At 51.0% G+C, this 26,671-nt stretch overlaps 1 protein-coding gene across 4 annotated transcripts; it reads right to left on the bottom strand.

The window, feature by feature from the left end:
- Positions 1–1,873: 1,873 nt before the first annotated feature.
- On the bottom strand, positions 1,874–25,665 carry MGAT3 (beta-1,4-mannosyl-glycoprotein 4-beta-N-acetylglucosaminyltransferase). Of its 4 annotated transcripts, none has more exons than XM_074871121.1 (2): positions 25,423–25,665; positions 1,874–8,679 (listed from the first exon to the last, which is right to left on the bottom strand). In XM_074871121.1, the coding sequence occupies exon 2, from the start codon at positions 8,676–8,678 to the stop codon at positions 7,170–7,172; it is 1,509 nt and encodes a 502-aa protein (XP_074727222.1). In that variant the 5' UTR covers position 8,679; positions 25,423–25,665; the 3' UTR covers positions 1,874–7,169. The 4 variants fall into 4 exon arrangements, with proteins under 4 accessions (XP_074727222.1, XP_074727223.1, XP_074727224.1 ...); XM_074871122.1 differs by lacking the exon at positions 25,423–25,665 and adding an exon at positions 20,078–20,363; XM_074871123.1 differs by lacking the exon at positions 25,423–25,665 and adding an exon at positions 19,883–20,036.
- Between the last annotated feature and the right edge of the window lie 1,006 nt (positions 25,666–26,671).

Consider the following 26,671-nt stretch of genomic DNA (forward strand, 5'->3'; position numbering starts at 1 on the left):
ATTGCAGCTTTCTAAAAGATGCTGTAAGTTTATATTGAAACTACTTTATTTCAAAGCACCCTGGTGTTTGGAAACAGCATGTCCATCAGCACACCTGCTGCAGGCATCAATCAGTAATCAGCCGGAGGCAGCCCCTCCACAAGTCAGAGATGAAGGGTCTGCCTCAGCCTCAGTCCTCACCAAGCAGTGTTGCATGGCACCCACGATGAGCACCGGACATCCCTGACATACAGTGAGAACTTGGGAGAAACAGCTTATTTTCAGGCAGGTTATGCCAGAGCCCCTCCATGGTGCATCTCCCCATATAATACCTGTTGGGGGTACTGAAATGCTGCAGAACACACAGAATTTACTTGGTGTTAGGTGGCTTGCTCCTTGGGCTCCTTGTTCAATACGGCACTTAAGGCTCCATATCCATATCCAGGCATGTACATACACTGCATGTACCAAGATCCCTTTTGATGTCTTGAGGGACCCTCGGAGAGATGGCATACAAGGCTCATGGTAGAGCCACGTGCCCCCTGCGCTGGGCTGACCCTCAGCGCTGCTCCTGCAAATGAGGATCTCCACCGCAGACTGGTTTGTGCAAGAGTCAACCCCTTGCTCACAGAGGCACTTTGAGATCCTGCAGCAGAAGCTTGTGCTTTCCTGGGAAAAAGGTCCTGGGTTCTGTCAGTGCCTTCTTTTAAAACCTCACAAGAAACTACAGAAATGCCATTTACATTACTTCTTAAAACAATATGAATGTCAGTAAAAGATTTCATGTTGGAGGCAAGAAAAATAACATGGTAGAACCTTTGACCTAGTCAACTCTCATTTCTTAAGGTGTCTTGCTAAATTGCCATTGGCCTAAGCTTATATACTTATCTTCCCCTCTTGAAAAATTGAAAGTTCAGGCATTCGGGTGATCATCTATGTTTAGGTTATCTCCTATTCAGGCACAAAAATACAGCTATCACTAAGAATGCTAGAAATTGTTAATAAAAAATTTTAATAGTTAATTTTCAGTGGTATGTTTATTTCAGGCCCTCTGTTCCAGAGACAGAAGCAGCAGAAAGGCATTAAGCAATGCACAATGCAAGTCTCTAGTTTGATGGAGACCCTTCCACAAGAGAATTGAAAAGATTAAACTGATGTGAAAGACAGAAGAGGGAATGTGCTGATCTAATGATTATAATGAAGCAAACCTATGATGCTTACATTCACTACTCCAAATGGGACCAAAAAGGAACCTGAAGTGCAAGACACTTAAAAGGGTAAAAAAGTGAAATAGCTGTAGGTGGCACATGAGCTTGCAAAAGGCCCTTGCCAAAGGCACTGCTGAGGCCAGATGCTTAGGAGGATTCAGAGCAGGACCAGGCTTTGATACAAAGCAATGGGAACAGCCAAAATTATATTAGACAGGTTTAAAAATAAGCCAAAACAAGGAGGTCATGTTCTCTCATGCACCGTGCCAAAAGTCAGCCACCAGAGAGACATTTCTGCAGTCAGGAGGTTTAATTTGGGGCTCCAGATCTTCTACAGTTTTACTTGAAAAAGTGGATGTATCTAAGGAGGGGAAGATGGTGACAAGGGACCATTTCATGAGCCATGATGCTGGTTCCTACATCCACCAGCTCTTCCCAGAGCCGCTTAGTAGCCATCATTGCCTGCTCATGTGCCTTTACGTGCTCATACTCACCTAACATGCAGAAGATTAGGTCTGACCTAGGCCTACAAAATCAGGAATCATTCCCCAAACCAGCCAGGCTCCCCCTCAATCTCCCTTCTCAGGAACATGGTCCTGCCAAGGTGGGAAGCAACCTCCCTCACTCCGTTGTCCAGCGGCCCCTCTGCCAAGAAATAAAAGCTGACACACACACACACACCTTGGTTTCCTTTCATACTTTGTAAATTTTTTAATTTTTATTATCTCCTCCTTTTAAGCATCCCTTTAAGGGTGAAATGAAATCCAACCATTTACAGAGAAAATGATTTCAGAATGTACACTCGATTTATCCTTACAAAAAGTTCATTATTACTTGCTGTTTATAAATTACAGAGTTGAAAGGAGCTTTGCAGACGCTCTTATTTTCTCTTTTTTTATTTTAGGCAAGTCCACACATTCTTTTGCCAAAGCAGGGTGTTCTGGGGCCACCCCAGGGGCAACACCACCAGTAGGTCCAGGCAGACCTCAGGCTCGGTAGTGCTGCTGGACTACCTCCAGGATGATACTGCATCATCATCCACACAGGAAGGAAAAAAACAGTGGTTTGAATTCTTAGTCTCAGAGTATTTCAGATCCCTTCTTAATCCATTATCTGTAGTCCCCAAAGCTTTAAATGTCAGTGTATTGCATTAGAAACAGCTCTCCTTTCTTGGTGCTGGATCTGAGCCCTCCTGCCACCCCCTTACCTCTAGCTCCCCCTCTCTTTCCATAATAAGAGCAAGTGTGTCCAATGTCTCAGAAATCAGAAGGGAGTTTTCTTAGGGGGGTGGGGAGAACACAACGATGGAAGTATTCAGGATCCATTCTCCCACTCACTTCCCTCCTTTCTCACCAAGGTTTGAGGTCAGTGAAGCCAGGATGAGCCATCCCTTCCCCCTTCACCACCAGTGTTCGCTAATGGGACCAGGAGTGACCCCGGACGCATTTCTTCACAGTGCAGAGGCATAGCAGCCACAGAGATTGCTGGCAGGAGCTGGGAGACAGGGACAGAGCCATGGGGATGTCCGGGAGGAGAAAAGACACTACCACCCCACAAGGATACACCAAGGAGGGCAGAAGGGAAACAAATACCCGTTCTGCTCTGACACTCTTCCTCCATCCTGACTCATATGTTACCTGGAGGCCACAAGTTCCCCTCGTTTACCTGCCACAGAGACGTGAAGAGCAGGCTGGCCTGAGTGCACAACAGCAAACACTTCAGCAGGACACAGGAATCAGAGAAAGCAACAGCGAGAGTGGACTTGAGCATGTTGTCCTTCATACCAACCACACAGGCACAAAACCACCCCATCTTTTCTGTCCATCACTTGGGTACGGCATTAACTGCAGTCCTCCAGAGGGGCAAAGACGGCTGACCTGCCCTGTTCCCTCTGCTTTAGCAAGCTCACCGGCTGCAGGTCCACCAAAGCCCATGTCCTTCCTTTCACTTAGAGCAAAGGAGGAAGATTAGTTCCCCAGTCCAAAGCCATGCATGGGCACACAATCCCTTTTTTGGGTGGGAAGCACAAGGAAAGCCAAGAACAGAGATGGGCAGACATAAGGAGAAGACCAAGGCTTGGGATGCCACTCATTGCTTCATCTACTATCTGGCCCTCCTTTGCACCAATTAATCTGAAGGTGGAAAGGTTCTGGAGAAGAAAAAGGACAGAGCTAAAAGAGGGCTGCAGGGAAAGGCTGGCAATCCTTTCCCTCCCTTCACCAGAGGGCTTTGCTCCCAGAGAGGCAGCAGGCACATGGCTTCAATAATCATGGCTGCAACAACCAACAGACATCAGGCTCTGGTGGTCTGATTCCAGTTCCAGCCCAGGGGCAGTGTGGTGTTTTTTAGTCCTTCCCTTCTCACACCTCAGGACCTGGTTCAGACAAGATCAAGGAGCCTGAACACTCATCTCAAGAGTTCAGCACTGGGAAATGAGGATCTGATACAAACCTGCCGCCTCCTCTGCCTCTCTCACCACCCCACACACCCACATGCTTTTGGGTTCCCTCTTGTGGAAGATGTCTGGAAGGGTGGCTGTGCCCCCTGTGTGCTGGCCACGGAGGTCCTGGCACAGCAGTACAGGCAAGGCTGGACTGAGGGCAAGCCACCTCCTTGGGAAATCACTGTGCAAAAGTCATCTTGCTAGTCCCCACCCCCTCCAGGGACAAGAAGGAAGATTTTTAATGACAAGTACTCTAGCTCTCTAAGGATAATAAACACAGGGTTAGCCAGACAAATTAGACAGAAACACTGACTGGTTTGGCCTTAAATCAAAAAATGTTTAAACGATTCTTGAAAAAGAGAAACAAAAATAAAATGCATTTTATCTGTAAAGCCCATTCCTCCCACCACAACAGAAGTCTGTTTTAATTTCCTAAGAATAAGGAAGTCAGTAAGTCCACGATGAAGACAGGGCCAGAGTCCTCCAGAAGAGCCCCAGTGCTGCTATTCCAGCAGGACCTTCTCCTCCTGCCCGAGGGGGCAGAAGGGAGAGGCAATTCAGAGGGAGAGGTGCAGAATGATGCAACAAATAATGGAGGAGAGGGAAGAAAAGGCAACAGGCTGTACTTCACGAATAGGAGAACCAGGTATTGCAGCTGTGGGCTCACGTGAAACTCCCAAGAGACAAGGGCCATACCTCAGGCAAGGAAAGTGTGACTTGCAGTGCACTAAAAATCCCCAAGGACACCCATGCATGGGAAGGGCTGGTATCACAGGAGAGGCTGCTCCCACTGTAGAAGATAACGAGGTGCAGCCCCAGCATGCATGCACTTTAGCCCCTGCTTCATGGGGCTCTGGTGCTGCCAAAGCACCCATGAAAAGACTGATTTCTTTTTCTCTCCTGTCTTCAGCAAGGTCTGGCACTGGGCTTGTGTTGTCACTGAGATAAGGTAAAGCCAAAGGTCTGAGAGCAGATCTCAGGCTCCCTTCCAAGGGTAAAAATGAGAAATATCTTCTTCCTTCCACACTTTTCTGCTACTGAATCACGTGAGGTAACACACCTCCTCTCCTCCAGCTGCCCCTGGGGAAAGCATTGTTCCCCTTGTGGTGCAGCCTCACTGCTACTGCTCTCATCTTGCTCAACACAGGCTCCTCCTTTCTCAGCTGGGTCCCCATTTCTCTATAATCTCTCTATGCTCAAGACCTCCATGCAGTTGCTTGGCACAAGGACCCCATGACTGTGACAAGCCTTCCTCCTGCTGCATCAAGAAGTCTGGACTTAACGCCACAGCTTCCCTTTGTGGGAAGAGCATTCTGCCTACCAAAGCTTCTCCCTCTACTCATTTCCCAAAGGGGCTTTTCTACCCGTAGGGAAGACACAGAAATGAGAACAGTGATTTAAAAAACAAACAACAAAAAAAAAGAGGGTCCTTCAGTTCTTCTAAGCAGGCATTATGGCACATGAGATGTGGAAGGAGCTAAAATGAACTCTATCTCAGTTTGATCAGAAAAAGAAATTAATCTTCATTCTGTTCCAGTCTCAGTCTTATTAGGCAATCGAGTTATTTTTGTTGATGTTTTTCACTTCTCTAGAGAGGGGAATAGGAGGGAAAAAGAGAGAGATACAGAGATAGGAATGAGGCACAAGGGTGGGAGTGGGCTGGGCAACACAGGAGTATGGAGCCCTGACAGAGTGAGTTAATGGCAATGGAAACCCTCCTGCTTCACACAGCTGGCCTGATGTCAGGGTCATTCTTCCTTATGACATTTTCCTCCTCCTCCTCTATATGATCCTCACTTCTCTGCTTGGAACATGAGCCAGTCTTTCCATTGCAGGGCTAACAGAGCAAGTTCCTCATGTTTTTCACCCTCTGCCTGCTACAGCCCAGGCTCTGGGCACCCTGTCAAGCCATATGCTAAGGAAGGGTGGTAAGGGTGGAGACGTGGATCTGCCTCCTCAGTGGGCTGAACCAATTCAATACAACGGCAGGCTAGATCCTGACTACCTGGCAAACTCTGAGCATACACTGGCCCAACCAGCTGCAACTAGCATCCTCCTAGATCCCTTCTCCTCTTCATGGTCTTGTCTGCACTGCCCAGGCTGCATGTGTGGGCTGCACATGCTCTCTGGATTGCATGATTGTCCCAAAACAGTCTCTTGACCCCAGGGGGAATCTGCCCATGGCCCATTTCTCCACAAGCTCCCTCACACCCTAACAGCAGACAGATGGATCCTGTGCCTTGACAGGCTTTGTGCTTCCCCACAACACCCGCTGCTGACTCAGAGCTTTGCCCTTCTCCTCTCCTTTTTACCCCATGGCAAGAAGGAATAGCCAACACATGTAAGCAGCAACCCTGCAACAGACACAGCCTGCAGGGCTACAGAGGCAGCCAGAGAGGCACCCAACAGTCCCACATGTGTAGCACTGCTTTGCAGAGCCAATGCTCTCCCTGGCCCTCTCCTATGAATTTCCCAAAAAGTCATCCATGCCAAGACAGAGATCACAGCTTCTGGATCCCACCATTTCCTGAAAGCACACACACCCAAACCCAACTATGTCCCGTTCCCCCCCAATACTGGTAACAAACGCCCACGTGCATACCAAAACCATGCATGTTAGCACTCATGCACATAGGAAACCATGCACTTGTAAACATACACTCCCACCATCTGATTAACTCCCCTGCAGCTTATCCCAGCCCCAGTAGAAGCACATACTGCAGGGAAGATGCTTCAGCTTCTGTGGGCCAAGCCAGTGCAGTGTTGTGGGGGTAGGGGTGAAAAAGGAGTTTTAAAAAAAAATTTTAAAAATCAGCTTTCTCCTCTGCTTCCCATCTGCCTGCTACAGGACTGTATCCTGGAGAGTATCAAGCAAAGACAGAGCCCAGAACAGATGCATTAAGCCTGCAGGAGAAAGCGGCATCTTGGGGAGAACACCTTGGAAGCAAAGGATTTTCCTTCCCCAAAATACTCTTTGAATATAGAGGTATACAAAAAAATAAACGCATACTTAGATGCTTTTCCACATTCACTCATCCCAAAAATGCCTGTGACACACATCTGCACACATGACCACTCGCATCAGTTTGTGCCTGCTGACTCACATGCTCACTGAATAGCCCAGGCTCGCATCTGTGCTTGCTCCGATCCACAAAGGACGAGGGTGGACAGGAACAGCTGCCCCCTCTCCCCATGGGACCCTCCCAACCTCTCCCAGAGGAAAATCCGCCAGCTGGCTGCAGAGATTCTGTCCAGCCAGCAGGAGAGGTCCGGGAGACACAGGAAAGTCTTTATGCTACTGCCAGAGTAGGTCCCAAATATCTCTCCTCCTCCTGCCCATCACACGACTGAGGAATTCGTGTCCCCAGGGTTACCCTGGGATGAAGGGAAGAAGAGAAGGAAGGGAAACAGAACAGAGACCCCAGAGAAATGGCACACTCCACCCAGAACCAACAAAAACAAAAAAAGGAACAGAAGAAAACACCCAACTCTTTCCCTTTGTTGTGAAGTTCTGATTTCCCACACAAGCCCTGGCGGCCTCACCCAGCACCCTCCGCTTTTCGGTAGGGGTTCTCCAACAAGTAGCGGAACCGCTGGTAGTTCTTGAGCAAGTACTTGGGAGCATACATCTGCTCCTTGGGGTCGGCGGGGGGATACTCCTGCGTAGTACCATCAAACCAGCCACCAGTCCGGATCAGCTCCCGGATATAATTGAGGTCTCGTTTATCCTCATAGTCACCCCAGCGCGGGAAGTCCCCGTTCTGGGCCGACACCAGTTTGAAGTAGATCCCCTCTGGGGTGAAACACCAGGAGCAGTGCCAGCCAGCAAAGTGAAGGGGGCTGCCCAGCGACCACTGCACCAGGATGTGTCCTGTGCTGTTCTCGTACTGCCGAAAGCCAGGCATGGTGTAGTACTCACGGCGCCGCAGACGGATCCCGTCGGTAGCATAGACAGCCTGGAGCATCCCCATGGTGCAGCCTGAGACCACCTCCAAGGTGCCTGGTTGCTTCCAGAAGAAGCCGTAGAGCGACTTGCGCATGTGAAAGGCGAAGGGTTCTGTCCAGCCATCGTAGAGCTTGAGGAAGAGCACGCCATCACGGGCTGGGATTTCATCGGCATCATCAATGATGAAGACATCGTCTGGGCGCAGGTTGCGGAGGCGAGAGATGCCATCCCGGGTGAGAAAGGTGCGCAGGTAATCGTCAGCAATCCAGCCGTCCTGGCGGCCACCAGGGGGGAAGTGGTCCAGAAAGACGTAGAGTACCTTGTGACGGATGTAGTCGAAGGAGCCGTTGAGGAGCATCTCACGGAACTTGAGGGGCCGCGGCTCTCCATAGGCTGTGAAGTTCGACTCACACACCACGAAGGCATCCACCACGTCTCCCAGCTCGTGGAAGCGGACATCCAGCAGGTCAAACTCATGGTTGACATTGATAGCGTTGATGACCCGCCGGGGGATCTCCCGTGGCACGAGGCGGTCCTTGGTGGGCAGGTTGGAGTACTGGACCACAGTGGGGACCCCGCAGCTGGGGCCGTGCCAGCCTGGCAAGCACACACACTCCACCCACTTGCGCCGCTTGGTCCCACTGGCACTCAGCGGTTTGCGAGCTGGCCGCCCCGAAGCTGCGCCATCTGTTCGCTCCTCTGCCCGCCCTCCCACGGGTGGCTTCTCCAACACCTTGGTGCCTGGTTTAAAGCAAACGCCACCGGCTTTGGTACGGACAAAATATTCTGTTGTGTCTTCTGGCAGCACGAACTCAACTTTGTGCAGCTCTTCGCTGGCTCTGCTGGGAGGCAGGGGCTGGAGCAAGGGGGAGTGGGAGTACAGGGGTGTGCGGAGAAACTCCGCACCCCCTGGCTCAGGGCTGACCTGAGGTGTGACGGGGGCATTGTTCCAGAAGAAGCTGGAGACAAGGTTGGGACTAAGCGAAGCCAGCTCCCGGGGGAAGGTGACATAGGAAAGGGCCTTGAGGAAGTGCAAGAAGGAGATGAGGCAGAGACCAGCCATGCAGAGAGTCAGAAAGAGCTTATGGCGTCTCATCTTCATCCTGTGGAAAAGCCATGAAAAGGAAAGTCACATTCAATAGTTACTGAAGTGCAAAAAGTTTATCATTGGTAGAAAGATGGGTTGGGGATGGCAGAAAGCTGGCTCAAATTCAGCATGCATCTTTTGAGACCCGAATCCAAGAACTACTCCCCCCACCCCCTGCCATCTTCAGTGGGTCTTTTGCCTTGGCTGGGCTACACCAAGCTGAACCTCTTCTAGATTAGTCACAGTCTTATAAACTCACAAAGACAAGAAAGGTACAGACAACAGGGTAGAAAGACGGGAAATCCACAGTACCAGGAACTCACCGTATTTGGCAGATTTGTCCCTATTCATTGATGGAAACAAAATGAACATAAGCTTCCGCAGTCCCTGCATCACCAGAGGGTTGGGGGAAAATGAAGAGAGAGCAGGAGGGACAAGACGGAGTAGGGGGTACACGGTTGAAATGTGACCAGTGTAAGAGAGGCAGTTTTAAAAGACTGAGATCATTAGCCAGGCTGCCCGAGCCAGGAACACACCTATGTTCCCCAGATCTTTTCAGTGTTTGCTCAACACACGCCCTAAAAACCACCCTTGTTCCTAGGAAATGTTACCCAAGTTCACATGGGGGAGCAGGGGAAAAAAAAAAAGATTGTGTCACTTTTACTCTTCTCTCGTCCTTTTCAAGTTCACTGTATCTCCAAATGTTGCCCTTTGTTTTTAATTTTCTGTGGACCAGATGCTGAGGTTTATCTGGATCAAGGTGACTAAAATAAACGTCTAGCTGTCTCCACTGGTAATACTGTGCCACCATGACAGATCCATGTCAGGCCAGCAAGAAGCCAGTGGTGCAGAGCCCTTCCTTCCAAACAACATGAAATATTGCCTTCATCCTCTCCCTACACCACCTCCCCTCCTCCAGCCCAGGCAGGGAGCACAGAGCTGCTGTCAGGCAGAGAAGTGATTGAAGACTACAATCCATAAAAGGGACAAAAAAAAAAGAAAAGAAAAACTAAGCTCACCCAATGCTTCACCAAGGAAAAGGAGAAAAGGCACTCACCTTCTGCTGTTTAGAGAAGGGAAAGTTGGGGCAAAGATGGGCAGGGAACAAGGTCACCCAAGAGCCCTTTTCAACGCAGAGGCTGTCCTCTCCTCCCTGGAGCATGAAACCCTTTATGCCTTGGCAGGTGAAGAGGCAGAGACCCCCTCCAAGCGCCACGCATACAGCACACACTGCTGTGCCCCCTCCACAACACTCTTCCCCATGGCAGCTCTCTGCCCTGGTGCCGTCCCCCTTCCAGGGCCAAAGTTCCCAAGAGGCACCACACACCCCATGCCATTATTTATAAACCCTCCACCAGCGTGCAAAGGAGCTGGTGACGCCTTTGCAGGAGGCAGTCCTCCCTCCTGGGGGGCACGGAGGAGCTGCCTCACACCACCAGCCCCACACAGGGGCTGTCCAGCTCCTCTGCCCCAGGGCTCCTCACAGCCAACATATGTCCCAGTGTGGGAGCAGAGGGAAGAAGCACCCAGCCTGCTCCCACCGCTTCAGAGGGTCTTAAGTAAAATACAGCAAAGCGCGTTTACTGATTAACTTGGAGAAAATTTAATACTAAAGTGAAAAGCCATAAAGCATTTAGACAGATGGCAACTGCCCAAAGGAAAACATATCTGGCGCTCTACAGATGGCTCCGATACGGACTTTGGTAGAGGGATTGTCCGCAGTTATACCTTGCAGCACAGGATTGTCTGCAGTTATACATTACAGCTCAGCACAAGCGTTTCTGGACACTTCGTGGTCACCTTTTTAGTGAGAACCACCGTCCAACTGATGCCATCCCCCATGCTTCCATGGCAGAGTGAGGAGCCCCATGTCAAGCTCTGAAGGGGGAGACTGCTGAAGCTGGCAGAAAAGTTACAGCACTGCCATGGGAGGGAAAAAAATTAAAACAAAAAACCCAAGAAAAAGAGAGATAGCTTGATCCTATTTGTTAATGTTTATTACAGTTTTTGACATACTTTGACATGACACAGGTCAGCGAAGGGGCAGGGTTCTGGCTTTGTGCAGCCCCAGGAGGTCAACTCGTCAGGCAGGCTGGTAAGGAAGAAAGGGCAGCTCTCCTCAGGGGGCCATGCCAGGGCAGGCCCTCACCTCCTGCACCTACCTGCCACGGCTCCACGGCCTGACCTCATGGCCCAGCTTGTGGAAGGCCATCTTTGTGGTGACCCAGTCATGAAGGGGCTGGATGTTCTGTTGTTCAAAGCCATGAAGGACCATGTTGGGGCTTGCTGTCAAGCTTTCTTCATGGGGGCAAAACAAGGGGCTGCAGAAACCCCCAACAGCATCTCATTGTGTCCAGGGTATTTATTTTTCTTTTTTTTTTTTTTCTTAAGGCCCCGTTAATATCTTGCTGGAACAGCGAGATCACTTGCAAGGTAGAGGAGTATCCAGTGCCTCTTCCTTGAATGTCACCAGTTTTTGCTTTGTCTTGAAGTGTGGGGAAGAGAAGGGCACAAGGAAGCTGAAACCACTAAATTAGCAGTGACTGGCTGTCAGGAGAAAATGTCCCTCACTGGTAAATTAGTACAGCTTTCTTCAATCAGGTGTCCTGCATTTCCTCCGAGGCATTACCTCCAGACATCAGGTTGCTCTCTCAGATGCTGAAACCTGGGTGAGATGAACAGCTGACCTGCTCCAATAAGGCAATCCCAATGGCTGCTAGGTAATGCTGGTTTCACTCCAGTTCCTACAGGACACAGAAATGCAGGGCAGCCAGCTTCCTCTGGGCCATCTCAGGACAGAGGGCAGGTGCTGAAGGAGCCACACAAGGCACACCTCCATCGTCTTCCCAGATGGCTGTGATGATCCTTGTGCCATGGTAAATTCCCCAGACAAAAGGTTGTAACTGTTGACATTCAACAAACTGCTTCACTTTCTGGAATGTGGTGTGCCGTGTCAACATAGCAGGACACATAGTTTTCGGAAGTAAAGCATATTTTTCTCACTTGACATTTGCATACATCAGTATCTGTCAGGCTCAGCACACGGCTCTGCAGCTCTTCACCCACTGGCAAAACTCAGCCTGTGCACAGCTGCATTGCCTCCCTGTTATTGCAGTCTGCGCCTGGGAGAGGCTGGCGTGCACAGCCCTCCTCCAGCTCTGCCAAAGCAAGCTGGCCCTGCAGTACCCTCTGCTGTTTTGCTGCTGACATGTCCCAGGAGGCAATTTTCACTGCTCAGTTGCCTTTGTTAGGGAGTGGGAACATGAACCCATTTCCTATTCCCTCCTAAAAGGAGGGAAGCAAAGCAGCAAGCTGTGTCCTCTTCAAAACCTCTTCCCCAGGAGCCCACCTCCATTCTTACATGCCAGGGATTCCTCTGCTGGGGAGTGGCAAGAGCTCATGCACCCTTGGATGGGCTGAGATGCTAAAAACCATCAGTCACATATCCCTTCCCATATCCTCTGATCAGCACTGTAGTGAAAGATGTGTCTTTCAGTGGTAGCTAATTGGTGACAAAGGCCAGTAGGGGAGGAAGATGTTATTACCCACCTTCCCCATGCAGAACGCTTACAAGTGGTGGAAATGAGAAAGGAGGTATCATCAGGTAGACATCTCAGCTTGTCATAAAAGAGTCCAGCCGCTCTGTCACAAAGCAGCCATCAGTTACCAGAAATACACAAAACAGCAAGAAGAGATATTTCCCTTCTGACAATTTTGAGTGAGGAGGGGAAAAAAAAAAGTCAACTTGATCTCAGGGAGAATGATCAAGTTGCTCTCAGGTTAAAAACAACAGCAAGAAAAGCTTTAATGTTCAAGTAGAAGAAAAAGCCAGAAGGAGTATGGACAGTCAGCTCCATTAAGACAAAGCTCTTTAGGGAACACGCAGTTATAAACCGCTTCAGCAACATTCAGTCTCGGCAAGACAAGCTGAAAGCTTCTTTTTGTAAGGGATCCCTTTGATATTTCCTTGCTTGAAGTTATGTCTCTACCATGCAGGGGAAGGGCTTTCAGAGGAGGAAAGCTAGAAGCGGTATGCATGAGTTATCCCCAGGCACCTGTTACCGTTTTACTTTGCCATTATATCAAGTGACCAGTTGATTTATACCATCCTGAAATCATATCCTGAATTTTCAAGGAGCCAGAGAGAAAGATACGCACCACTAAGAGCTGGCAGTTCACCAGTCTTAATCTTCTTTTCTGGAAGACACTGGCAAGAAGCCATGCAACAGGCCACTGAATGCATGATACCCCACACTCCATCTTGTTAGGGCATGGGACTCAAGACTCCCTAGACATCTCCTGTGGTTACAGGAAAAAAGCTGCTGTGAAGGACAAGTCAGAGTAGAAGGTTCTGTTTTTCCCCGATACAGAGATGCTCATCTCCTCTGCCTAAAGTTATCCCATAACACCCATGCAGTAACATATTTGTCCATCACTCAGACACTTCAACACAAAACAACAATTCAAATTAGAATTGCTTTCACATGGCAGATTAAAATCCAGCATGACTTCCATCCCCCACTCCACACTGACAACTAAACCCTCCCTCTCTGCTCCAGCTAGAGACAAATGAACAGGCTCCACACTTCTAAAGTACCAGATCTACCTGCCATCCACAGGGCACAGCAATCACAACATGCATTGGGGTTACCATACCTCAAAACACTAAAACCTCAAGTTACTTTTGTCCTGTGAATTCCCACAGAAGGAGAAAACTATAAAACCTACTATTTGTGTACAACTGAAGTGTGACTAGCTCAGGGACAGCAGGACTGCGCTTTGCATGAGGACAGGAAGAGAAGGTTATCCTACAAAACTGGACAGCAGGGAAAGTGGAGAGAAGCAGGATGTATCAGAAGGTAGCTAGGGCTCAGCAATTCTCTCACATGAAGGATGCCATGGTGTTTTCAAGGACTGCAAGCTAGGATGATGTCACAGCAGGAAGTTCTGGCAGTCACAGTACAAGATGGTTTGAATACAAGCAGGTCCATATCTGTTTCCATTCAAGTTTCAAGGTCGAAATACAATATTCTTCCATCACCTTCATCAAGAGCTGCTGTCCACAGCGCTAATGCAAAACAGCAATATCTCATGCTATGCGCTTCCTTTGCGGCTTAGAAGCAACTGACCACAAGGTGCCATTGACTTGCTGCCAGGACAAGCTGGAGCAAGCCATCAAGCACAGTTACTCTTCAAGTAAGGTCAGGCTACAGGAGAGCGAGGCTCTGTCCTAAGCATCGTCCCTCCCTTCCAACAGTGAAGTGAGCAGATAAGGTGACCGCTCTCAACAGGGTGCCACCATAGCATCCATTTGACTTCCAGAGCTGTCATCCACATACCATTAATGGGTTTCATCAAGCCAGAAAGAAAACTGGATGCAGGAAAAAAACCAGACAGCTAAAGGGTGAATCTATGCAAGGCTAAGGTGAGGCTGGCCGGAGAAAGGTGAGAGCACAGCTGAGAAACAAAGGCATTGCCTTCCCCTTCCCAGTGAAGGCAGACACATGATATACATTACATCAACCATAAGCCTCCAGACTGTGTGCAAGGCTTTGATAGGCCTTAACTGACCAGTAGCATCTGTAGTCAAAAAGGAAACAGGTGTCTTCTCCTATGTGCTCTTGTAGGAAACCAAAGTGCTCCATGCCAGTAGCTACAATCTGCTGCATACAGAAATTAAGATGGACACAATACAAAGACTCCAGCTTTTTAAGTACTGAGGCTACTCACCTCCTCCTTCAGCTCCTGGAAGCACAGTACCTTTTGGACTCTGCACTTTCCATAGGTTTTCACTGTTTCAACTGTTCTCTCAAGTGTCTTGTCCTGCTCTTTGGTGGGCTAAACTTTGGTTATTTTAAAGGCCACATCAAGATACCTGTACACTCTGGGACAAAGCAGCTCTTAACCCTCTGTACAGAACACAGAGGACCTGGAGGTAAAGTGGTCTTTGTTGACAGAAGTCAGCAGAATAGACCAGCATCTGAACATCTTCAGAGTCCATTATAAAACCCTCTTCTTGAACAGATTGTTCTTACTGTAACTACCATAATACTAATAGCAGCATAATTATATAATTCTCCAGCCCCCGGTTTAAAAGAAGATCTGCTCAGAGAAGACTAAAAAACTCTACTGAAATCCAATAAGGACCTATGAGACGCCAATTTAATTTTATCCAAGGACTTGGACAACACAAGGGTACAGTACTGCATGCTAAAGAAAACTTCAAGCTGGATTTCCAACTCCACTGGAAACTATCAAATATTCTTCTCAGTATCCTTCAGCTGTACTGGGATCCCTTGTAACTAATCTCCTCTCTCCAGCTAAAGCCAGTCACACCATAGGTATTTCCATGGTTCCAGAGATGCCTTGGCACACTCTGATCCTTCAGACACTCTCAGAAGCCACAATTTTTATTTCTTAGCACCACTAGTCTAAGCGCTCTTTCTGCTAAAGGAGAAGCAGCAATTCTATCCTCTTCTCTCCTTCACTTATGCCTGATATCCTGGAAGGAGTCTTCCTCAATCCTGCTTACTGCCTCCTCAAAACATCTGGTTCCACAAAGACTGCTGGGATGGCCCTGGAGATTGCATCACCACTTGGCTCCAAGACTGGGTCTCTCAGGACATCAGAGGGAGAGCTGAGGCATTGCTCATTGCACTCTCTAGTACACACACACACCCCCCAAGGATGCAAGACCATTTTCCCAGCCAAATACAGTACTGCTGATGCTCACTGCTTCAAGCGCAGCAGTTACAGCAGTGCAAAATGGAGTTGGCTAGTTCTTTTGCTTCTGGACATTGGTATCTTACAGGGAAGGAATGCTCCATCATGAGATGAAGAACAGGAAAGGAAAAAGGGACGAAACTACACAAAAAAGCAACTTATGTCCTGGACAGGCCATGGGGTAATCAAAGAAGTATGCAAGAACTCCCAGCTAGTCTTGGTGTCTTGCAGAGAGGGACAGGACAAAACCATTTTGTCTGAGGATAAAAGAAAATCATGCTTTCAGAGACCTCAAGTGAGGCGTGTGGTAACACAGGCTGTTGTTTCATAGGTTCTCTCCCCTCACTCACCACCTTCACAGCTCACCACCCCTCAGTTGTCAGTTGTATGAATTCAAGTTGTCAATTGTATGAAAGTCTGCTTTGTAAAGCCAAATCAGCAGCAGATCTAACTGGGTTAAAAATAAACTTCAAGAGAAGTGCCTAGGCATGGGAACAAGCAGCTGACCAGAAGAAACTTTCTAAGTTATTTCACCAGTTAACTTCTCACCAAAACTGTGATATCATGTAGATACATCCTCAGACACTCAAAATTACAGGACTTTTTAAAGCGCTGTTCATCTAACCAAATCTCCAGTGAGGCCCCCATTCAACTACCACGAGCTTGCTAACTCCTCCCAGCAGCATCAGGGAAGGAGCACATCTCAGGTAGGGATCTGGAAGAAGCAGCAGCAGGTAACTGCTTTCAAAGCAGATCCTGGCAGGCAGTCCATGTATGCCAAGCCAGTAGAGTACAAGTCACAAATCCTGAGAACAGCATCAGGATGAGCAGTCAAGATTATGGTCAGAGCTGAGGATCCATGGGTGAAGAGCGCATGCCAGACCATGCACATAACCTCTGTGCAAAGGAAAGCAGGAGAGTTCCTGGGGACTGTTTAACAGTCCAACTAACAGGCAGATGCAGGCTGAACAGCCCAGAGGAAGGTGAGGAGGGTGCCCCGTGGGCGCAGAGCAAGGCAGTTAAAGAATTAAGGAGGCAAGGAGCACTTGATGCCATGGAGATGGGTAGAGTGCACAGACCCACAGAGGCAGGCAGAAACCATGTTGCCTCCAGCTATTTTTGAAGCAGGTGGCAGTTGTTTGTGCATCCCCAGGATAAAAGCTCTCCAAGACGGATCAAGGAGGGGAGTAATTAAACCCCAGGAAGACAATAAATAAAGAGAGGCTATGGAACAGCAGCAAGATCCTAGCAGCCACGGAGAAGAGCTGGCCCTCCATCCCCACTCTCCTTCCTCCCCCATCCATCACCAACCACTTGGGGTTTGGCAGTGTGCTCACTTTCCCACAGTAGCCGATCTATTACTGTTTGGAAGAGCATTCCCAGCCTCTTCCTTCCCCTCCTCCCCTCCTTTCAGGCCACAGGGGTCCCACTTGGCAGCCCCCAGATCCCCCTCTTCTCTGAATGTCTGGTGACCAGCCAATCCCATGCAAAGAGCATTAACCCCTCTTCACCGGGAACAGCCAGAGAAACCTGACTCCATGCTGAGAGGTTTCTCTAGGGTGTCTCTCCCTCCTTCTCTCCTGCCCATCCCTGACCCCCCCTCCTTGTTCTCTCGCCTCTTTCCCCTTTCCTTTTATTTCTCAGAAACTAACTCCAGTCCTGGGAGTGTCGTGCCTTCCCGAGAATGTTACACAAACCCATGGGAATTTTTCTTGGACCAAGAACAGACCCTTATTTATTTGTCTCTTCTGCCTTTGTTCTTCATTTCCTCTTTCAAGACTTAAGCAAGACCTCGACACAGTGCTGCCTGGATCCCCCGCTGCCACTCCACTTTGTTATTATTTTCAGAAAGAAAGCCCTGATAGGCAGAGAGCTCTTCAATGCCTTGCCCCAAGGCAGAAGTGAATCAGCCCGGACTCCTACCTCTGGGGTGGACAAAGGGCACGGGCTCGCAGGGCTCTGTAGAGCACTTCGGGCTCTGGCTTGCAGAGACAACCCCCTGCTTATGTAATCCTTCTGATTGCAGCATCACAGCCCTTCGGATTAAATCCACACGAATCAAATCTTCAGTAATGGCTCTATGCCGGTAACAGGCATATGGTACCACAAAAAGGGGCAGTTTCCCAGAATGAAATCAAAAGCCTCCTAATGCACTTAACTCAGGGTCACATAAATCTCTCTTCTGCCTCCCACAGACGGCTGGATGTTGTTTACAGGCATTGCAGCAGGCCTGGGTCTCAACAATATGTTTACTTCTTCTGTACAAACATTCCCTTTCACTAAGCAAAGCAGTACCCTGATCTCCAGATTAAACCAAGCGGAAATAACTTGAGCAGGTCTATGGGGAAAGAGGGAGAGAGCTAGTCTTCATCAGTGAATCAAATGTCATCCTGAACATCATACAGGTTTTGGGACCATTTGTCTTCACGTTATTTCTTGAGAGGGATGAGGAGGAATTTTGCATTTAGCCAGTTGCTGACATCCCTGACAAGAGGTAAAACCATTCGATGAAAGACTGGGTTTTGTTTCAGGCTGAAGAACTCAAGAACCAGGCCAGGGCTAGGTGGGACAGCACAGCTTGTCCAAGGGACATCTGGTGATTGTCTGGCCAACTCTTCCCCAAATGCAAAAGCCACAAACTGACACTGGGCAGATAAAAACAGGGAAGCTGAGCGTTTCTGCTCAACAGTAGACAGAGCAGCTTACTGCCACAATCACTTGACTACAGGCCAAGTTCCTTTCCCTCTCCACCCTCAGCGCCTTCCCTCCCCTTTCAGGTCTTCAGTAACACAAACATTTATATTGAACTCTGAGAAGTCAGCTGCCACAGCCAAGTCAGAAAGGAAGGAGAGGAGGAAGACAAAACTAATGTGTAAGCACACCATGAAAATTGGTAGCGAACAAGAAGTATGTGCAGTGCAGGGGGGGAAGCCGTGGTCATGCTGAGGTCGCCAGGACAAGCAGGGCAGGAGCGGGACAGCCCATCTGCATGGTACAGCAACCTGTCACAGTGAGGCAGAGGGCCAATGGGCATTCAACTCATACATAGCTGGGGTGGGTGCTCAGACCACCGAGCTCATCTTCACAATGCTCCTCTGCTGCAAGAGCCTGTAAAAAACTGCACCAGTCTCCCTCTGCCCTCAACTGGTTGTTCTTCAGGGTTTAATCACTGAGAAATTATGGGAATTTCAGCTGCACAGTTTGCTGCTCAACCACCTGATATTCCAAGTCTTCAGGTCCTGATGATCTCTTGTAAAGTCCAATGGACTGTGTCATGCCAAAGCTAAAACACACTTTGGCAGGACAAGATGGGCCTTCAAAAGAAAAAAATGCTCTCAAATATCTGAATATTTTAGAGAGCAGTCCCGATGATCCCTGCCCCAGATCCACAGCACAGCCCTGTAATTGAGTCAGGGACCAAATCTAAGCACCAGCTTCACACCATCTCTTCACTGCAAAGACAAGGCTCCAAACTCAGGAACCTCTTGCACAGTCCCCAGTCATGGAGATGCTCCACTGTACCATACACCTCAGTGATGTGGAAACTAGAACTGGATTTTCAGGGCAGTTCAGCAGCACGGAGGCATATGGGAACAAACATGGGCAGAAAGGAAACCCACAGCACTTCCTCATCGCTAGGTGATAGACTCTGGATGCCTGACAAACTCCCCTTCCCTCCCCCCAGCGAGAAGACTCTGTTCCAGAGCACAACTGCACTATAAATAATTCAAGAGACTGCTAAATTATGCAAAAGCAATCCCATCATCCCCCTGGCCAAGCTGAATGCAGGTGTGGTCAACCCTTGCTCCAGAAGTTGCTGCTAGATAGGGATTTTGAGGCCACATAGGCTCTGTGCCAATAGCACATATCCGAGAGCACAACAGCCACTTGCTGTCAGGCCTGCACCAAACAACAGCACATATTTAGGGTAGCTGAGGACACAGGGCTGATGGGGAAACATCAATTCCTTTAACCCACCTCTTCTCCAGAGACCTCATGTGGCCCCAGGAGAAAAAGCAGCAAATCATGTCCCCTTCAAGCAAGGCTGCTTGGTACATCTTGCCTCCATCGATCGTGGTTAGCTGGCAAGAGCTGCAGCTGGACAGCACTGGCACAGCAAGGCAGGGAGGAGACGACTGCTGGGGCAGGTGGGAAGCAGAAAAGGGAACTGAAAACACTCTGGAGGCAGTAAAGAAGGAACGGTTTTGCTAGCACAAATAACGTATGGGGAAGGCTGAGCTGAAAGCAGAGAGAAAACTGCCTCCCTGAATATCAGGGCCACCGAGGTTTCCCTCAGCAATGGGGTCATTAAGCAACAGCATGCAGCTCATGCTGATCACTCCAGGGCACTGTTCTCCTGATTTACCCTGCCCTTTGCTCTGCCTCAGAGCTGGCCCTCGCACTACGAGCTCCACAAAAACAGGACTTCCTCGTACACAGCGAGCACCATCCGCTCTCAGCCCCTGTGCAGGCAAACCCTTCTTCCAAAGCCCTACCTCTCCCGGCTCCTGCAGCCTCCAAGATCTGTCTGTGTCCAACATGCTCAGTCCGCACAGGCCTCCATCCTCCTCCTTTTCGCTGCTGCCCACCCAGAAGCATTTGTGCCAGAGGAAGGAGGAATGGAAAGTGCTACCGTAGCCCTCTCTTCAGCCTCAGCAGAAACAGCTTAAAATCTCAGGGCAATAGCTTACCTTCCCCTTCTTTCTTAAAGGGCTCGGCATCTAGGAGAAAGGCTCCCTTTCATGTCTTTTTGCCATGCTTTCTCTCTTGCTTTCTGTTCAGTTCCAGTATCTGCATGCCGAAACAGGGGATCCTAACGCAGATAAAGTCAGCGTAGCATATACCTGTGTTTAGATCACAGGTTTCACAGTTGCTGAAGCCGTTATGCAGAGAGTCTAATTTGCATTAGTCTTTCGGTATGCTTCAAATCTGCTTGCTGCAGCTTTGGTATCATGCAAGACACATGCAGCAATATCCCGAGATAAAAAATCACCCCAAAGCCTTAAAGAGATAACAGTCTGATTCTGCTCGCTAACCCTGGCCCGAACCATATGATTTACACACCAAGGGGAAAATGGCTCTCCAAGGGAAAGGCAGCAGGGAGCTGGGATTATAGATTAGGCAGCCGATCAAGAAGGAGGTAGTACCCGTGGTGAAAAGGGCAGCAGGATCCAGGCAATCACTAGAAAGTTATCAATAACCTCTGGCTCAGCACCCGCACCCAGCCATTATCTGGGATTTCCAAGACAGCCAGGGCAAAGCAAGTACGAAAGGTGTTGCACTTCCATCGGTGCTCTCCTGCTGAGCCCCTGTGTGTGCCACTGGGCATGCTGCAGTCTTGCTCTGTGCCTCAGTTTCACTGGGCAGGAAATCAGAGAGTGACTTTTATACTCCAGGTAAGGGGCTTGCCTAATTAATGGAAACTTAATGGGTTGCTTTGAGGCCCTTGGAGAGAAACCTTTCTCATAAAACGCAAGACTCAAATGATCCTCAGAGAGTTGCCCCGTCTCCCTCTGGACAGCCACATCCACCTCTCCTGCTGCTTGCAGCTTGTGCGTTACAGGCTGACAAAGACTGCTGGCAGGGCTCGGTCTGCTCATACCCCACAACCATGGCTGATTTTTTAAAAAAAAGCCTATTTAGACACAGGCCTGGGCACTCCCCTAGCTGGGGAAACAGGGACCGTTAACTGAGCTCATCAAGCTGCCTATTCAAGTCAGCAGGTTCTCAGTATGAAAGGCCAAGGGCCCCACAGCAAGAAGCTCAGGTAACTTTTGCTATCCTGAAGCAGGGAATAATCACTTCCTAAATCATAGCTCAAGAACAAGCCCTCGCATTTGGTAAGGCTTCATCCTTCAGCCTGCCTGATGAAAGCTCAGAGTGCAGTGCTGCACTCCCTTTCACCCATCAGCTCTACCAGGCAAGTTTCTGAGCATAAAATATGCCTGCCCTGTTCCAGGTGTTCAGAAGTTTGAAGAGCAGGAGGTACCTGTTGTGCTTCAGGAAGAGCACCGCAGGGAGCGCAAAGAAGTCAGAAAGGAATGAAAGAAATGATGTTTGTCTTCCTGAGAGCTGCAGTCAGACTCCATTTCACAAGGATGCAAGCACGGAGTGGTCTTGTGCACCCTGCACCACGGCTCCACCACAGAGCATCTCTTCCCAGCTCCTCCAGAAGAAAGGGAAGCTCAGCAGCTCTGTGACTGCAACTCTGCCCTGGCCCCTGGGACAAGCAGTTGGTCCTGGCACCCCGCACAGCACTGTTACTGTGGCACAGCCCTGACCTGTACAGTCCAGTCCTAGCAACACACTTGCCTATCTCTATCAAAAGCACCCCAAACCTGACCCAGCACTGCCCACGAGCCCAGGCTTGCTCCCTCCACGCAGTTCTGCCAAGGCTCCTCAAGGCCAGTCTGCAGCACAGACCTGACTGTACAGTCCACATATGCACTGCAGATACGTCACCCCCTTTCCAAGAAAGGGGCATTCCTCAGACATACCCCCATGTCCCCTTGCATTGCACTGCCCCATGTGCCTACCTTCCCCAGATTTCAGATCCTACTGTAATGCTTCGTTGTAGTACCACAAGATGCCATCCTGTTGTCAGGACAAATGCAATGTAGCCTAACCTTTTGTTGCAGAACTGTTGTAGGGAAAGGCAGGTGGGGACAACTAGCCACACTTTTACTTCCACAGTCAGGGCTGATAACATGAACCAGCCCTTTGAGGCACCTTACACTGACCTAAAGATGTGAAGATGCCTCTTGTGCCAGTCAGTACCCCCTCCGCCTTCCTCTCTGCCAGAGTTATTGTCAGCTGTACCAGCCTTCGTTAGCACCACCTCCTCCAGCTACATCCCACTGATTGGGTCACAGATTCCAACAATGTACAAAGGACTCATTTTAGAGCAACTAACCCCACCTAAAACCTAATCAGCCTTTAGGAATGAATGCTGGCCCAGCTTGCCCCATCTATCCATCACCAAATTCCCCCACTTCCTTCCTCCACCACTATGATCCAATACAAGGGCGGGGGTGGGGTGGGGGGGGTGAGATGTCAATTTGTGATAGCAGGTGCACCTTAAAGATGCTATTCTCAAGATAGGAGGAAGCTCAGACACAGCAAGCTGAAAACAACTCAGCTACGAACCCTGCCATGAGACAGTTTATCTCTCTGCTTGCTGATGGGTCAAAGCAAGTGAGGGACAGAGAGAAACTTGTCGGTCCTACGGTGTCCTTCACGCACTGAACATGCACAATAACATCTACGCGTGCTGTCCTGAACAACTGCTGTAGCCATGACTGCTTATACATGCCACACTTATTGTGGGCATAAACTCCACAGAAGTGCACGCGTTCCATGATCAGTGCACCCCGCAGGACGTGTGTGCATTGCTGCATGCACCCAGCAAACACCCACCCACATCTGTCACACAAGCATCCCTTAAAGACATGCAATAAGCACATTACACCAACCTGGCAGGCAACAAAGTCACACCATACTTAACCAATTGTGTGTGGGAGAAGGAGGAGAAAGGTAAACACAAGACGTATGGGAAACACATGAGCACACAAACTCCAGAGGTACGCTCCCCAGGCAAACACACCAAGCGTATCTGTGCTTGCTGCCATGCATCTGGCCTAGGTCAAGCAGGCTCTGCGACGACCGAGCTGCCCCAGCAACCCTCCAGACCAGCTATCCCTGTCTCATGTTGGGCACAAGTATTCTAGATAGGCTTTTACAGTTGTGAGCATCCCCTGAAGCTAACGTGTGCAAATACACACGCCTCTTCTTTACCTCCTTGCTAAAGCAACCCCTGTGTGACACAAAGGCACCTCTTTTTCCAGTCTTACCGGCATTTGCAGGGAGGGAGGCAGGCAGGCAAGTAGCAGCTCAGTCCCTGAACCAAGTTTGGAAATGGGCCACCATGTTCTGGGCACCTCTGATGGCGATAAGCCTCAGCAGCACCTGGGACCAAAGGTGTGCCAGCACAAAAGGCAGCAGCTGGCCCACCACATTAGGAACAGGGCAAGAAAACTCACCTGTAGCTAGGCAGAATCCCTCCCCTCTCCTAAGGATGCAATTGCCCTATCCAGGGCATTAATAAACAAGCTATGCAGGTATAACTGAGAGTCCTTGCAGGGAGGGAATGTTACACCTTGCAGTGGATTTCTTACCACTACTGCAAAATCACCTGAGGGTGTAGAGGGGCTATAAATCTTTGAGGAACTTTTATGACATGCAGTGGCAGAGTTGCAGCTTCACTCCTCTTCTGCAGTTCATAATGGCTTTCATTCAAAGCTTGCTTTATAATGTTACAGGGAAGCTGGAGGCTCCCCAGGAATAGCTCAAAGGAGCGCTCTTCTCCCACCCCAGCTTAGAGGACATGTTCCCAGCACTACTGCTGAGGCTGAAAAACCAGCACAGGTGCTACAGCTGTGTTTAGGTGGAGCTTTGGAACCTGGAGGTGTGCTAGAGGATAGGGAGCCCACTGGTTTTCCCTCCTCCTCCCCCTTCCCCAAGATGGCTCTCAGTAGGTCAAGCAATGGCAGGTCCTACTTTATTTCAGCTCTTCTCAGATGAGCTGGCAGCAAGCAAGCTTCAGCAACAGGGCCTTGTCAGTGCTTCCTAAATCATGGGCTCCAGGGGGACTCAAACATCACTTCTGCAGGTGGGATCTACAAAGCACGAAGCCATCCTTTGGGGAGGGGGCCTGTAAAGTTCCTGCTGACTCACACCCTGCTGCAGTGGAGGAGACAGGGGCAGGAGTAGGCAGGAACTTGAAATTCTGTTGCACAGGGCTGGGGTTTCCTGGTGACTCAAGTCATACTTGTTAGTAGTGGTGCCACCGAGTGTTTTCACGGGCTTGAACTTCCCACTCAAGGGGAGGGATTTGGAGTTAAGTGGAGGGCCATTCTCTGGGAAGGGAGGTGCTCTGCACCCATGCCATGTGCTGGAGACAGGGCAGGCTCCCTCCTGACCCAAGCACTGCCCCAGGGTGGAAGCGAGAGGTGCAAGACCCCAGCGTCTGCTCTGGGAAACAGGCAGGGCTCCAGAACGACCCAGGCACGGCTCACAGAAACACAACCTGCAGAAATGCCCAGAGAAAAACCACGGGCTGAGGCACTGAGAGGAACCTTTCCCCATCCTGCCCTGCACTCCCTCCCTTGCTGAGCTGTCTGAGGAAGTCTAGAGCTGCAGCAGATGCCTGTTCCCCATCACCCTCGTCACACTCACCCGGGGAGCAGAACTCGCAAGGACAGAGCTACGCCAGCCTGTGCCACTCCAGCAGGACACAGCTATTTCCAGCCTCCAAATGACCCGACAGCCCTGCACAAGGGGGGGGGAGGAGAATTCGGGTGCCCCTGTCCCTTTGCAGCCAGCCCCCAACAGGGAGATTGTAGCACTCTAACACAGCGACAGAGAGCAGGGGGAGAGGGGATGTTTGATGATGATGATACACATATATTTGTATGTATGTTTTCCCTCCCACGCACACACTCCTGTTACTCCTTCTCGCTTGCTGCAGGCTTGGCACGCATCCCCAGTCCGTGCCCTCCTCGGAAGCCGAGCACGGGCAGCAGATGGGCCTTCGCTGCAGTGCCCCGGCCGGAGGGTGCCCCCAGCCCCGGCGAGCCCGCATCTGCGGGCCGGGGGCTGGCAGCATCGCCTCCCTCCTCCCCGGCAGCGATGCTCCCTAGCAGGGGATGCCGGGATTATGGGGGGGGCGTGTGTGTGTGGGAGAAGAGAATAAAAAAAAATAACACTAGTATAAATAAATACGGAGGGGGAAGGTGGGGGCTCGGCGGGGGAAGGCCCGCAGGGGATGACGCCGCACCCCCGGGCCGAGACACAACTTGCAGGTGGCGGCAGCGGCGGGTGGGGGACGGACCGAGGGGGGGGTCCCGCCACCGCTGTCCGCAGCGTCCGTCCGCCGCCCCGGGGCGGCTCCACCGGGGAGTGCGGGTGCGCGCTGCCCCCCCCCCCCCCCCTCCCTCCCCGGCCCCGTCGCCCCCCCCCCCCCCGCCCGCTCACTCACCCCCGGCCGGCGCAGCGTCGGTGCCCGCCGGGCCCCCGGCGGGGCGAGGCTGCCGCTCGCCCCCGGCCCGCCCGCCGCCCCCCGGCATGGCTCGGCGCCGGCCGCGGCGAGGCGAGGCGAGGCGAGCCCGCAGCCCCCCGCCGCCTTCCTCCTCCTCCTTCTCCGCCGCCGCGGAGCGGAGCGGCCCGGCACCTCCTCCCGGCCGCGGGAAAGGATGCGATGCGATGCGGAGCCGAGCCCCACCAGCAGCGGCGGGCAGGGCTGCAGCAGCCCCTTTTGTGCCGCCCTCCCCGCCTGTCTCCTCCCCCGGCGCGCCCGCCCGCCCCCCCGGGCCGCCGCCGCCCGCCCGCCCCCCCCTCCCCCCCGGGGCACGGCCCGGCCGCCCCCCGCCTCCCCGCACAAAGGGGCGCCTTGTAACGGGGGGGGCCCGGCGAGCGAGGAGGGGGGGGCGGGGGCCGGCGCTCCGTGGCAAGGCCGAGGGGGCTTTATTGAGCGGGTTGCGGTAGCCAGCGCCGGGCCAGGCGGTGCCCCCCGAGGATGCTGCGGGGTCGCGGTGCTGCCCCGCAGCCCTCCGGCAGAGCCCGGCCCCCGCCGCCGGCGCGGCAGCACCCCCCGCCCGTGCCCCGCGGGCGAGGGGCGGCAGGAGCAGTCGTTGTTTGGCGGGAGAGAGGCAAGGCGAGGGGGAGATGTGCGAGCCTTGCCCAGCGACATCCAGGAAGTTTTGCTGCGGTGCCAGAAATAGAACCTGCGTCTGCTGACTCTCCATCCTGCGCCCCAACCGCAAAAGCTGCCTTTTCTTAATTCAACTTTTCCCTGCCTTCTTCCACATCAGGCCCATCTTTGGAAAGGAAAACAAAGCCATGCCATGCCAAAACAACCCCCCGGCCGAACGGCACCGCTACAAACATGCTGAAACACAAACGTGAGACCTCACCCCTTGAGGCCAAGAGCTAACGAGAGGTCAAAAGGAAGCAGAACCAGAGTACACCCTTCCTCCTGATTTGACGGGAATTTAGAAAAACAACGCATTAAAAACAAAGTATCGGTGCCAACACTCCTCCAACCTGCCATTTATCAGATGGGCGAGCGGGGCGACTTGCTGGGGAGAAGGGGAGAAACGGCTCTGTTAAACTGCCGCCGCCTGAGCAGTGCTTGCAGCAGCCCAGTGGGGATGTGCAAGAGTCTGCCCTACAGACTGATCTTCTGCCTGTTCTCATCTTACCTAGCTGGCACCAGAGAGGGGCTTCCT

This window comes from Strix uralensis, chromosome 5, assembly GCF_047716275.1.
Source record: "Strix uralensis isolate ZFMK-TIS-50842 chromosome 5, bStrUra1, whole genome shotgun sequence".
NCBI lineage: Eukaryota > Metazoa > Chordata > Aves > Strigiformes > Strigidae > Strix > Strix uralensis.